Source organism: Lycium ferocissimum, chromosome 4 (assembly GCF_029784015.1).
Source record: "Lycium ferocissimum isolate CSIRO_LF1 chromosome 4, AGI_CSIRO_Lferr_CH_V1, whole genome shotgun sequence".
Lineage (NCBI taxonomy): Eukaryota > Viridiplantae > Streptophyta > Magnoliopsida > Solanales > Solanaceae > Lycium > Lycium ferocissimum.
The window spans coordinates 32,055,674-32,068,943 of NC_081345.1; the positions used below are offsets into that span (position 1 = coordinate 32,055,674).

At 36.5% G+C, this 13,270-nt stretch overlaps 2 protein-coding genes and 1 pseudogene across 2 annotated transcripts; 2 read left to right on the top strand and 1 right to left on the bottom strand.

The window, feature by feature from the left end:
- Positions 1 to 118: 118 nt before the first annotated feature.
- On the bottom strand, positions 119 to 1,682 carry LOC132052326 (glutathione transferase GST 23-like). Its single transcript, XM_059443816.1, has 2 exons — positions 1,212 to 1,682; positions 119 to 669 (listed from the first exon to the last, which is right to left on the bottom strand). Exons 1-2 carry the CDS (start codon positions 1,518 to 1,520, stop codon positions 304 to 306), a joined length of 675 nt encoding a protein of 224 aa, XP_059299799.1. The 5' UTR covers positions 1,521 to 1,682; the 3' UTR covers positions 119 to 303.
- Positions 1,683 to 4,624: 2,942 nt separating this feature from the next.
- Positions 4,625 to 5,786, top strand: LOC132053943 (WAT1-related protein At3g18200-like). Its single transcript, XM_059446034.1, has 4 exons — positions 4,625 to 4,854; positions 4,947 to 5,009; positions 5,281 to 5,397; positions 5,489 to 5,786. The coding sequence occupies exons 1-4, from the start codon at positions 4,625 to 4,627 to the stop codon at positions 5,784 to 5,786; spliced, it is 708 nt and encodes a 235-aa protein (XP_059302017.1).
- Positions 5,787 to 5,790: 4 nt separating this feature from the next.
- Positions 5,791 to 12,192, top strand: LOC132053944 (WAT1-related protein At3g18200-like; annotated as a pseudogene).
- The last annotated feature ends 1,078 nt before the right edge of the window (positions 12,193 to 13,270 follow it).

Here is a 13,270-nt window from a genome sequence, read left to right on the forward strand (position 1 = left end):
CAGCCTCATTTGGTTCGGAGGTGATTGATGATGTTTGTGCAATCAAGATCTTTGGTTGCCTCGGTTTCTGCTTGGTTGACACATCATCTGCTCTTGATTTTGCAAATCGGAGGGACTGTTTGCAAAAGGTCTCAGAGTAACTTCAATATAAAACCATCATAATAAAGATCGATTATCCTTACGAACCTGTGAAAAGAAGGGGTAACAATAGACAAATAATAGCAGGAGTTGCACACTCAATCACTCACACATCACTCCAACACTTTAACAATTATAAAATCACACTCATCCTTAAAATCACACTCATCCTTTGTTTGTTGCTAGGGAACGCAAGTAGTTTAAACCACCTTGGAAGTAGTTGACTAGGTTCTCTTGTGGTGGCATTATTTCGTGTATAATAGGATTCTGTTTGAAGTTTTTGGCCCATTGATGGAGTGAAGGGAACTTTTCTTGATCAAGTAGCTTCATCTGTCCTACTTCCTCCATGGCACTGAGCCAATGACATTTCCAACCCATCACTAGATCCAGGTAGCCTATCTGCTCCCCGCCAAAAAACTTCTTCCCCTGAATCTGCTTCTCGATCACAGCAAACAGTTCCTGTACTGACTCTATAGCTTTTGCTTTTGCCTCTCCTTCAGCTTGCATTGCTTGCCATGATCCTATGACACACTGAAGGTGAAAATTAACAATCAGAAGGCTATCTTTTAGTCATTTGCTATTCTGGTCTATGATATGATATTTCATTAGGTGCATTAACTTAGATAGAATAATTTCTGAAAAACTTTATTATGTGTCTCACACAACTGACATTAGCTGCGTGAGGCTTTTTTTTTTGTCACACAAGTTGGTGGACCCAAATCTTAGACTTTTGGGTCTACTAGCTTGTGAGACAAAAAGAAGCCTCACACAACTAGTGTCAGTTGTATGAGACACAAAACAAATTTTTTCCAGTTGATTGAAGATCATGTTTATGGTCTGATAGTTTAAGCTATCTGAATGTTACTATCTTGGATTAACAAAACTGTTTACCTGATAAACAGATCAGATTGGATCTACATGCCCACCCTCTTTCCTATGGAAATATAAATTATCCTTAACTTTCCTATAGGTCCATATCTGCTAGCTTTTGTATGCCTATAATTTGGAGCATTGGATTATGCCAAGAAAGAAAAACTAAATTGGGATAAATGGGAAGTCTGTAAAGCAATTACCGTCTCATCAACAAATTTTGCCCAGAAACGTCCTGTAGCTCGTTCATGAGGATCCTGAGGCAACAGAGAGTATCCTTTCCACGTTTCATCGATGTATTCAAGGATTACAAGTGATTCAACGATGGGTTTGTCATCGTGTAGTAGCACGGGGACCTTCTTGTTAACAGGGTTGGAGTTGATAAGCAACTCACTCTTGTTCAATAAATTTTCTTGTATGTATTCATAGGCAACTCCCTTGAGCTTCAAAGCCCATTCCACTCTGGTGCAAAATACACTTCCTGATGACCCTATCACCTTCACTTCTCCCATTCTCCCGGTGGAAAATCTATAGAATAGGCTGATACAATTTGTTTGAAGATTCTGCTCTACTCTCAAGTCTTTATAGATTACAAAGTTAATAAATAAGATTTTTTTTTATTTCTTCCCTGAATTGAAAAATCTAACGCGACTCGTTCAAATTGTACTTCTAATGAGAGATCCTGCATAAATTCAAAGTCATCTTACTGTCTAAACTAGGTGTTCATAGCTGATAGGCTACTCATGTTATGAAACTTCAGCCAAAGCAACCTTTGTTCAGTAGTCAATCGTTTAGAATTAATAAATTAGTATTCCCCATTTCTTTTATATGATTATGTTGATTGTATCAGAGTTGACCGAATGTAAAAGAATTTTAATAAAAGAATTGTTTGACAAAAGAACATCTTTGAAACCTACTCTGCTTCAAGATCATTATCTTAAAAATTTTAATTGAAAACATAAAGCTTAGCTAAATTTCTGTCCAATTGAACATAAACTATGGTTTTGCTCTCAATATGATATGCACAATCAGTGCCAGGTTACAGATTTATCTACCTTAAGAGAATTCTGTCCAGTGTCCATTCAACACAACGTATTTTTACATTTTGTGTATACTGGAAACCAAACTTATTGGACCCAAATCCTAAAGTTCGTTGCAGAACACTGCTTTGGAATTCGAACAAATAAGCAATGGGAAAATATATGATATATAGAAATTGTTTTCAAGGAATTGCCATATCGTGGGAAATGCAGAAAGGTATTGTATATCCTGCAAGAATCATGATCCATCTTGGTTATAATTAGTGTATGATCTTTTTGACAATATCAAAGCTTATATATTATATGAACTGAAAGTGTAAATGGTTTTTCACACGATCAATGTATTTTGACCTCTTATGGCCATCATTGATGAAAAAAGAAAAACTCCCCCCATTGCATCGTCCAGGATTCAAGATTGGGTCCAGGATTCGAGTCAAATCGACCTTCACTCTCATCTCAGGGTGAGACAAAAATTGTTTCAAATGTTTATTGTTCAATATCTCAGCTATTCAATCTCAAGAAGTTTGACCAGTTACTCCTCAGACCCAAAGTGGATTCTAGAAAATTACTTCTCTTTTTAAAATAGCGGATTTTAGTATTTCCATGACTAAACCATTGGGAGGTTCAAATGTATCTGTTATTATATTCTTCACTAGTCAATGTTATCTTCCAGAAAGAATCAGTGGTGGTCGCCAAAACATGAGGGACCTTTGATTTAACGACTAAAGTATCATATCTTCAGCACATTATCAAAAACATGAGGGACCTTTAATTTAACGACTAAAGTATCATATCTTCAGCACATTATCGAATAAACCAAAATCAATAAAGCCTAGTTATTTGTATACTAAAAGGTAGACTAATTCAGCAAAAAAAAAAAAAAAAAAAAAAAAGAGCTAATTTATCAACTTTAGTTTTCAGATGACAAAATAATCATGGTTTCTTATTAATTCAACACATTTTTAAGAACGTTTCTTCAAAGGGTGTTCACAAATTTTAAATTTTTTGTTTAAAGGAAAAAAATAATAAAATAAAATGATAAACATCAACCTGATACTTGTATAGTTGTACTGGTAACAGGGGCGGATCTGGGAAAGCTTGGGGAGGGTGTTCAAATCTTCTCGGTAAAATTATATTTTGTATATATAAGGTATTTTATATTTTTTATGTACATACATAGATTTTGAATACTCTAAATACAAGAGTGGAGGTTCGTTCAGTGGTTGAGGGGTTCAAAATTTACCTTGAGGTTCCAAGTTCTAATCCCAAGCACTTCAATATTTTTTTTTTTCGAATCCCCTAGGTGAAAATCATCAATCTGCCACTGGTAGGAGCTGACAGATATATATCCTTTGGAGTAGGGTAGATTCGTACTACAAGCTGGCATCTATATCCAAAAAGGAAACCGCCCTACCTAGCATCGGCTAAAAGTTGTGAAAGAAAGGTCATCTATTCAAGATTGACCCTAGCCAAATCCAAAATCTGTGTCAAAAGATCGTGAGATTTGATCAATAAAGAGCAATCTCAATTGAGAGACACCTGGAAAGCATATGACAATTATACTATACATGCGCATTATGCATGGATGGTATTATATCATACATAGCTCATAAAAAGTCTAAATAGCTACTTTCTGCACATTCCATTGGGGCTGTTACCACAGACGAGACCCTACAGAAACTCAAAGCCATCCTACTGTTGAGCTCAAAATCACCCTTATAGAGTTACGTGTTGAAACCTCCGTCAAAGTAAGCAGCCCTTTTAGTCTAGTGGTAAGAGCGCAACTTGTGATGTGAGCGTTACAGATTCGAATTATACAACAGTCAAAAGCGATTTTTAAGTGGCTAAGGGTAGAAGGAGGTCCTTTATCTACGAAGTTTCGAATCGTGCGCCACAAAGATTTCTCGGTAATCGAAAAGAAAAACTTCCGTCAAAGTAAGCATGCAACTTTTGTTCAGTTATTTGGGAATTAAGTTGGCGTTACAACATATTTATCACATCATCTGCAAATACTATATATGCGTCATGATTCTCTGCTGACAAAACATTTTGCCAACCTTAACACCCCAAAGCCATTTCTTGTTCGACTATGCCTCATTTCCAAGTCTAGTTCAACTTCAAGTAACACATTTTTAAGAGCCTTTCTTTAAAGGGTATTTAACAACTTTTAAAGTGGTGCTTTCTTTTAGTTTAAAGAAAAATATAAGTAGGAGTAAAAAATAAGATGAATAAACAAAATGCCACCTAACTTCCGCTAAAGGTTGTGAATAGGAAGGTAAGATCATGATTGACTAGAGGAAAGGAAAAAAAAAAAAAAAAAAGCACAAGCATATGGGAATTATATTAATATATGCACATTATGCGTGGATGATATTATATTATACATAGTTCTTAGTAAGTCTAAATAATTACTTTGTGCACATCCCACTTGAGCTGTTCCCATGTATACATTTCTAATGTTGTCCAAATGACATCTTCAAATGGTGTGTATAGTCACAGTGTATATATAAACATCAGGAAAAGCTTCTGGTACTTGTAGTACTTGGGGATCTAATTAAATTCTAAAGCTAAAGGAAATGAGAAGAAGCAAAGATATGCAAGTTACAAGTTTCAAAGAACCAAAAAGTGGTACAACTGGGAAACTGAAGCTTCTTGCAGCATTGTTTGTCATGGTGTTTTGTTCTGCAGGATTTCATATTGCCTCAAGAATTGCTCTGAATATTGGTGTCAGCAAAATAGTGTATTTAGTTTATAGAAACATCGCTGCTTTACTTTTTTTAGGACCTGTTGCTTATTTTTCGGAGAGGTGAGTATTGATTTGCAGTAACATCTAGGAACATGTTGTTAATTTTTCCCTTTTTGTTTGAAATACGTAACTTTATGTTCTTGTTTATACAGGAAGGAAAGACCACCTCTCACATCATCCCTATTGGTTCAGTTTTTTCTCCTTGGATTAACAGGGTAAGCAATTAGTAACTATGTTGCTCGTACTCTTCAAAAATGCCGACGGATGCGTGTCGGATCCTTCAAAAGTAGTGCATTTTTTGAAAGATCCAACACGAGCGTGACACATTTTTTGAGAGTCCGAGCAACATATAGATCAGTAGCAGAATCATGATTTAACCACGCAGCACAAAGAATATCTCTTCTACTTACCAAAACTTTTTAGTTTAATATTTATGACTTTCAATTTGCTCGATCTAGTGACAAGCTTTTGTTTGCTGCTTCACAGGATCACAACAAAACAAGGACTTTATATCATAGGGTTGTACTATACATCACCTACCTATGCATCAGCTATGCAAAACTCAATTCCTGTTATTACTTTAGTCATGGCTTATGTTCTAAGGTATAAGATCCTATAAAGTTGTGACCACTATGTTAATAGATGGCTTGTACTTGTTCATTCTTTTATGATAATACTAATATTTGTACCTTAGGTTAGAAGAAGTGCATTTAATGAGGCTTGATGGCGTGGCGAAAATTCTGGGAACCATAGCAAGTGCTGGAGGTGCCACAATAATCACTCTTTATAAAGGCCCTCCCCTTCTAAGTGGAAGCAATTTTTCCACATTTGTAACTACTTCTCCTGAGACAATGTTGAACAGGACATTGGGTTGTGTTTACTTTATTGGTCAGTGCTTATCAACTGCTGGTTGGATTGTGCTTCAGGTACCCCTCAACATCATTGACATTGTTAAAATACTAGTATTCGAGACCATATTGGATCCGTTATAACACAGTTCAGGACATAACTCTTGTTGAATTGTGTGACTACCTTATCTAAAACTTAAACTGTTCAAGAGAATCCACTTTTATTTACTTAACTACTAAATTAGAGTGAGCACCAATTTGTAAATGTACCATCATTAGTGTCTCATGGACCTTGGTAAAATATGCAGGTCCCTGTGGTGAAAAATTACCCAGCAAAGCTGTCACTTTCCGCATTTACATGCTTCTTTGGATTAATCCAGCTCCTGATTGTAGCATTTTTCACAGAAAGAGAACCGAAACATTGGCAAATTCAGTCCGGCGAGGACGTTTTTGTCATTCTATATGCTGTAAGACCCCTAAAACTGAAATCATCCTCATTTTCTACTGGATTACTCTTGATTTCACTGATTGCACCAATGAGCTAATATGTTGAGTCAAAATCTGATTGCATTATAGGGTATCGTAAATTCTGGAATTATATTCTCTTGTGACTTGGTGCATTCAGAAAGGAGGACCAGTTTTCACTGCTACATTCCAGCCTGCACAAACAGTACTAGTTGCTATCATGGCCTTTCTGTTTCTTGGTGATCAGTTCTACTTGGGCGGGTTAGTCGATAAATGGGACAAGAATAATCAACATATCTTATGATTCTTGGGCATGAATAAGAATAATCAACATATCTTATGATTCTTGGGCATCAATATGTTTGAATAATTGACAATTATATGCAGGATACTTGGAGGAATTCTGATTATGGCAGGGGGGTAAAACAGGAGGAAAAATTTGCTAACCAAGATAATGACACAATGGCATTGAGAGAACATCTTCTTGATCAAGAAAACAGGGGAGAATGCTCCGTTCCAGTTACAATTCATCTGCTAAAATAGTATGTCAGGACAATCCTTTTGTATACCTGGTCTGGAACAAGACTGTTGGCATTCACAAAGGCGGAGCCAGTATTTTTGATTTATGGGTTCTGAACAACAATCCTTTTTGCTTACTGGTTTCCGGATATATTAAATATACATATTAAATGAATTATTTTTAATACAAACACGGGGTTTGAGCCAAAGCTGCTGGATCTATTAATGTTGATTTATTTATTTTGATACATTCTTCTTCTATTTTATTGTGAACTCTAGGAAATCACATTAACATGAATAAACCTATTTAAGATTCCTACTTTTGGAAAGATACAAGCAATGGTATATTAACCTCGAAACCTGCGTATTCATTTCTAACTACCAGAGAGGAAGGAAGAATCACCAAGCAGTTTATAAGAAATCTTAATAAAATTGAATAGCTTATCTTGATGCTAGGCCATGAAAGTCTATTACGCATGCCAATCTTTGAATATAAAAAGGAAACACCAAAAAATAGTTTCATTGCATCAAGAAAGGAAAAAATGACATTCTTTTACATATGTTTTTCTCTAATCATCCATTTGTATACGATAAAAACCGGATATATGCAAGGCAGGTGAGAATAGGGGACCGGAGATAAAAAGAGACGAGCATGGTCACCGAGTCTACCCTTAGGCCCATTGGAATTGCCATTTGCGGGTGACGGGAAAAGTGAAGCAAATCTGTTTGGTCCGATATCTCCGGACCAAACTCTGCATCATAGCTAGTTCGGTTTCTCCATGACTGAGTTGATCGTGGCCGTTAGTCCGGTTTCTCCATGACCGAGTTGATCGTGGACGTTAATCCGGTTGATCAGTTACAAAATTGCCACGCGTCAAGACCGTTCTGCCACATTGTACTGCCAATCGTACGGGTGTCAGACCGTACGGCCCAACCTTATCCTTTTAGGGTTTTCTTTATTCTAAAAGGGCTTTATGTTGTATGCAAGGCCCATAAGGCAAAACTATAAATAGGGGGCATTTCCCTACTTTTAAGGGTTAGCTGGTTAGAATCTAGAGCATTGTAATAGCAAGTCAAAATATTATTTCTCTCTTTGGTCCGAATCTGTGGAGTATTATTGTTTAATTCCACTCTTCTAATATCATTTTATTTAATCATCCATAGCAACATATGCAACGTCTTTATCCAAGTTATTAACGCATATATTCATATCTACAAACCATTGAACACGAATCCATATATATATATATATATATTCCCTCAAAACCCAAAATAGATTAAAGTTTGTCCACATATCCTATACCTCACTTACAAATTCAATTGGTTACCTAATTTCGGGGTAAACAGTTTGGCGCCCGCCGGGCTAGGATAATAGTGGTGTTTTAATCATGGCTTCTCTCTTATCCGTTAAGTCTAAAAAATCTTTTGTTCATCTCGTGAGAACGGACCAAATGGCAAGCGGTGGACAATGCGGTCACGTCAACAACGATGAGATTGTGGTAGAAAATGAGAAAAGTGGGCTACGAAGCTTACCGACGGATCCCGGTGACCTAAACTCCGTTGATTCGAGAGGGGGCCTCGGCCGGCGGAACACGTGGAACCGGGAGAATGCCGCCCGGCCGACCACGATCCCTTAAATACTCGCGATTCAATTACTTTGTCCGGGCACAAGGCCGAAAAGGCGGATACCTCGAATGATATTAACTTACGTTTAATTTTGAAATGCAAGAGAACGAGCGGCCTATTGCACCGAGCAAGGGGTCGCAATAGCCCAGTTGCAAAGTAAAAATGATGAAACGACCCTGGAGAGGACGAACGGTGTTGCCGAGCCCAGAAGGGACGAAACACGGATGATCGAGAGTAATGGGTCCGGAGCTGGTTCATCCACCGAAGTTCTGAGAATGCTCAAAACATTAGCGAAGCGGGTAGATTCAATTGAGAAGATGGTGGAAACATATAACTCTCGAGTGGACCAAATCCCGGGGGCTCCGCCTATTCTGAAAGGACCGGATTCGAAGAGGTACATTCAAAGGCCTTTTCCTCCGAGTGCGGCTCCAAAATTAATCCCGAAGAGGTTCAAAATGCCGGATATCCAGAAATATGACAAGACGGACCCAAGAGAACACGTGACTTCATACACCTGTGCCATAAAAGGCAATGACGTCGAAGAGGATGAAATTGAATCCGTGTTGTTGAAAAAGTTTGGGGAAACTCTGTCGAAGGGAGCACTGACTTGGTACGACCATCTAATCCATTAAAATAACCTAATGTGGTGCCCTCTTTACAGACCCCACGCATAACATGAGTTTAAAGCATCGTGTTGCCCTTTTCTTTAGGTACTCCGATTTACAACCTGTTACATTATAAGTAGCAAGACTCCTATAAGAGTCAGGCAGATCAAGAGCTTCGGTTGGGAGGTTTGGGGAGGCGGCCGATCGGGGGCTAAGTTAGAGAGTCGAATAAGGGGTCGAGCTAAAAATATATTTAAGGAGACTAGCCACCTCGTGTATATTCAATATATAATAAGCATATAATTAGTATAAAAAGTTAATTATATTGGCTAAAGTTTGTAAGAATAAAATAATTTTTTGTTTATAGATCTTGTTGGGCTGAAGCATTGTTAAAATCTCTTTATTGAACCCACTTAGGAGTTTTTGCTCAGTAAATTACATCCAATAATCTTGAAAATTGGAGCTCTTGAACTTTTGACCCATGCTGTCACCTGGACAATCCTTCAAGGTGAACAGGCAAACTTATGGATCTTAAAGTTGTCTATGAGCAAGCAAGATTAAAAGTTTAAGACTATCCACCTAGGTCATTCTTGTAAATCACAAATAATTTCCATGACTAAACAAACACTTTTGCAAGTGCAACCTAAAAGGGAACTATTTTTATATTGGGCTTGGACAACTATCTTCGGTAAGCTCCTTTGAACTTCAACCTAATTAGCTGTAGAGATCAATGTTTTTCTCTAAACCCCACCTGTTAAACCCAGTAGGGTGGGGTGAGGGAATTATATGAATCTCTTTCTTTAACCCTTTTTCTGAGCTATGTCATATTGGCCTTGGACCTTTCTATCTTCGGTAAGCCCATTGATCTTCAACCCAATTAACCAAATGTCGGAGCTACATCAGTGGTATATAGTCCTAGCTGCACCCTTTTCATTCTTTTGCTAAATTACGTTACGCTTAATTTTCTATTTGTTTATGGTTTCCTAATCAGGTGAAAATTTGAAAATTAACAAAGGCATTTTCCATTTGAAGCTAGTGGGTGTCATTTGAATCTTCTAGACATGGTTGTCCTGCTTCTGTCTCAATTCTTTTGTACTGTATTTAATTGGCATTTCATTTTCGGTACAAGTAATATCGGTATAATTGGGTAGCGTAATTTCGATATACATATGTCTATACTAAATTTAATATCAAATAGCTTATATAAAGTTTACTTTTACCGGGAATAAAACACCTAAAAGGCCAACACAATCTTGATTTGTCTTTCTATTTTTTTATTTACTTAAGAATAACGGTAATTGAGAACTTTTATATTGTGCACCAAATATTTCATTTTTAATGCAATGAACCCGGAGTTCGCTTAAGAATGTCAATTATTAATCCTTGCATTACAATACCTACATTATAATTCATGTATTCATCTTTAAAGCAAAAAAGACTAGGTGATTTTAAAGGTTTCTTGCCGTCTCTTTCATGCAAAATGAAGGACAAAGAACCGGAGTTGCAATCAGTGCCACCACTGCCATCGTCGTCGCTGCTGACACCAAAGTTGTCATAGGCTGCGCCCGCTCGACTCAACGACCACGTGTCTCGGCCTCAACTTCCACCTCAGCAAGTCCAAAGGTACAAGGTTTATGATTCCTTTAGAAAATGATAACAAGTCAAACACTAGTGAAAATTCTCCAAAACGTCAAAATCATGTAGTAATAATACTGAATTCATCTTTTGCAAATAGTCTGGAGGAACAAATAACAAACTTATGTTTGTCCCATGACGACATTGAATGGTCTTAGGGTGAGTTCTTTGCAATTGTAGAATGAGAAAAAAACAAATCCCTCTTTAGCACCTTTTATCCTGCCTTTCAGTATAATGATGAGAAAGTTACATCCCATGTATGCAAGTCGATAAGGCAACCAAGTGACATGGGGTAATTTCGGTAATTGATGGGATTGATGAGGTCATAAAATTGAGCGTCTTAGGGTGAGTGCTTTTGAAGAGGTCTTAGTGGCGGTACTATTAAACGATGATGGTGCGTGGACAAATATTCTTGTCAAATGAATTAGGTCGAGCAAGTCAAGATCTTAGGTTAGGGGGTCGGGGGTTTGGGGAGGGGATTAATCAGGGTCTAGGTTAGAAGTAGAGTAAAGAGTCAAAATAAAGATAATTTCAAGGTTACTAGCCCACCCCACGACCCCTTAAAAAAGTGACCAGGTTTTAATGAGCCAACAATGGTGGATTAAGATAAAATACACTTGATACTTTTAGAACTAAGTTACTAATCATCCCTTCTTCATTCTTGCTTTCTCGCCATAGTTGCGCTAGAGGACAAAAGATGACAGACCTTTAAGTGATCGAAGATCTTGGGATAGTGGCCCTCTATACTCAGGTGGCTAAAGATTTTGCAGATTCATTCAAAGCAAGAGATAACTATGAAACATTGCCGACTTGGATTTGATCAATGAAAATTTCATCTTGTATTGACAAGTAAAAGAAAATCCCGCGTGACCTGTTAGACTAGTTGTTGCATTATTATGCTTTAGAATTCTATCACGGGGATCTTAATCCAATCACTGTGTTGATTAACCTCTATGACGATAAGGTGAAGCTTGTCAGTATGAAGTTTACTAAATGTACCCAGCAAAGCTTAGAACACTCTTAAGCATTGGCAAAATTACTTTTTCTATTTCATTACATAGGCAAGACAAAAGATTGAAACATGTGCTCGACCAAGTCAGCGACGTTAAGCTTAGGTTCATTAGAAAACCTATGTACATATTCAATGTCGTATGCATTTAGGATACCACACAAAATTGCATGGTGGTTGGATATTTATCAAATAAAATGCCTTGACAAAGTTGCAAAATCATAGTTGATGCTTCAAACAATGCATCAGGGGAGAGAGTCAGTGATTGGTATGATCGAGTTCCCAATAGTAGTAGTTTGTACTCGAGTTTGCTACCAATACAAGTAGATCGTCCAAAACCATGTCTTATAATATTTCTGTGAGATATGTATGCTCATCGGCCTACTCCATTTGGTGGGACTCAACTAACTTTAGCTGAAGTTACAGAGGCTTTTGATGTGTATTTCCTGATTTTTTGAGTAGGCTTGTGGAGATACTTATAGAAAAGGGTGGTATTGTTAAGCCAGGGAATCCTATTGATAGGAAATATGTTGGCTCAAAATATTTTTGTTCGAGATGACAAGCTATTTCGTTGTTGTGTTGCTGCTTCTCGGAGCTTATTACTGAATATGAGGTGCTACTGAAACTGTTGTGTTGATTTTAGATTGTTGAAGCTAAACTGAAAATGTTGCTGAAAATCATGTTGGTTTAAGCTGGCTTTGGATGTAGATGTTGTATTTTGGATACTGTTTTACTCTCTTTCAAGGATTTGAACTTGGAGGTTGGTTTCTTTCTATGTGTGAAGGATGGTGAAGCTGCAACAAGATTATTTTTTTATAACTTTTTTTTTGTATTTTTTTTTTTTTTTAGGATGTGTAAGAAATGAGATTCGAGATGTTGTGCTTCAGATACAGTTATGCAGTAGTTATATTGCTCTTTTAAATTTTAAAAAAATACTTGAGAAGAAATTTTGAATTTAGTAAAAGTATAGAATATTTGAATTGAAATAAAAAAAAATGAATTTAGACCGAAAGATAAAAGTATTCAAATTAACATAAAAATTTGAATTTTAATTGCAATAAAAATATTTGAATTTGGATAAAAAATTGAATTTAAATTTGAATTAAAAGATGAAAATATTACAAGTGAGATAAAAAAAATTAATTGAATTTTGCATTGGAAGAAAAAAAAGTATTTGAATTGCTTTAAACGTTACTCTTTTTGTCCTGTTATAGTTACTTTTCTTTTATCCCTTTTGTCAAGGCATAGGTTATTGTCAATATTGGATGTCCAACATGCTGCTTCGGTAGTATTAACAATGAAATGTTTTGAAAGTAAACACGCGTGCAGATACTTTTGTTACATAGTTTCATATCTTACGCATAATTAGTAACATGATTTTATTCTTTACATCAATTGGATCATACTTTCCACTTTATACCTCGAGAATCCGCACCATATTGTATAGATACATCAGACTTGGTCCTCATACCGATATCATATACTCATGGTTCATCAAGCGACGACTCCCGAGTAAGTAAAATATTTTAAGCCCCCGTTTGGCCATAAAAATTATTCACTTTATTCTGAAATTTCTTTTCACTTTTTTCCGGAATTAGTGTTTGGCCATAAAAATTTCGAATACAACTTCCGGAATACCAAAAACTCAAAAAACTTGTTTTTAAAAAAAAATCACTTTTTTACAACTACATTTCACCAAAAACTACAATTTCAAAAACTATGACCAAACACAACTCCAACTCCAAAATTCCAAAAAAAGGTGAATTTTT

Bases quoted from the DNA above. Each gene is read 5' to 3' on its own strand.
- LOC132052326 (XM_059443816.1), bottom strand. From the start codon at position 1,520: ATGGGAGAAGTGAAGGTGATAGGGTCATCAGGAAGTGTATTTTGCACC. The intron at 670-1,211 runs GTAATTGCTTTA...TTTCACCTTCAG, and splicing joins CAAAATTTGTTGATGAGACG to TGTGTCATAGGATCATGGCA.
- LOC132053943 (XM_059446034.1), top strand. From the start codon at position 4,625: ATGAGAAGAAGCAAAGATATGCAAGTTACAAGTTTCAAAGAACCAAAA. The intron at 5,010-5,280 runs GTAAGCAATTAG...GCTGCTTCACAG, and splicing joins TTTCTCCTTGGATTAACAGG to GATCACAACAAAACAAGGAC. The intron at 5,398-5,488 runs GTATAAGATCCT...TTTGTACCTTAG, and splicing joins GTCATGGCTTATGTTCTAAG to GTTAGAAGAAGTGCATTTAA.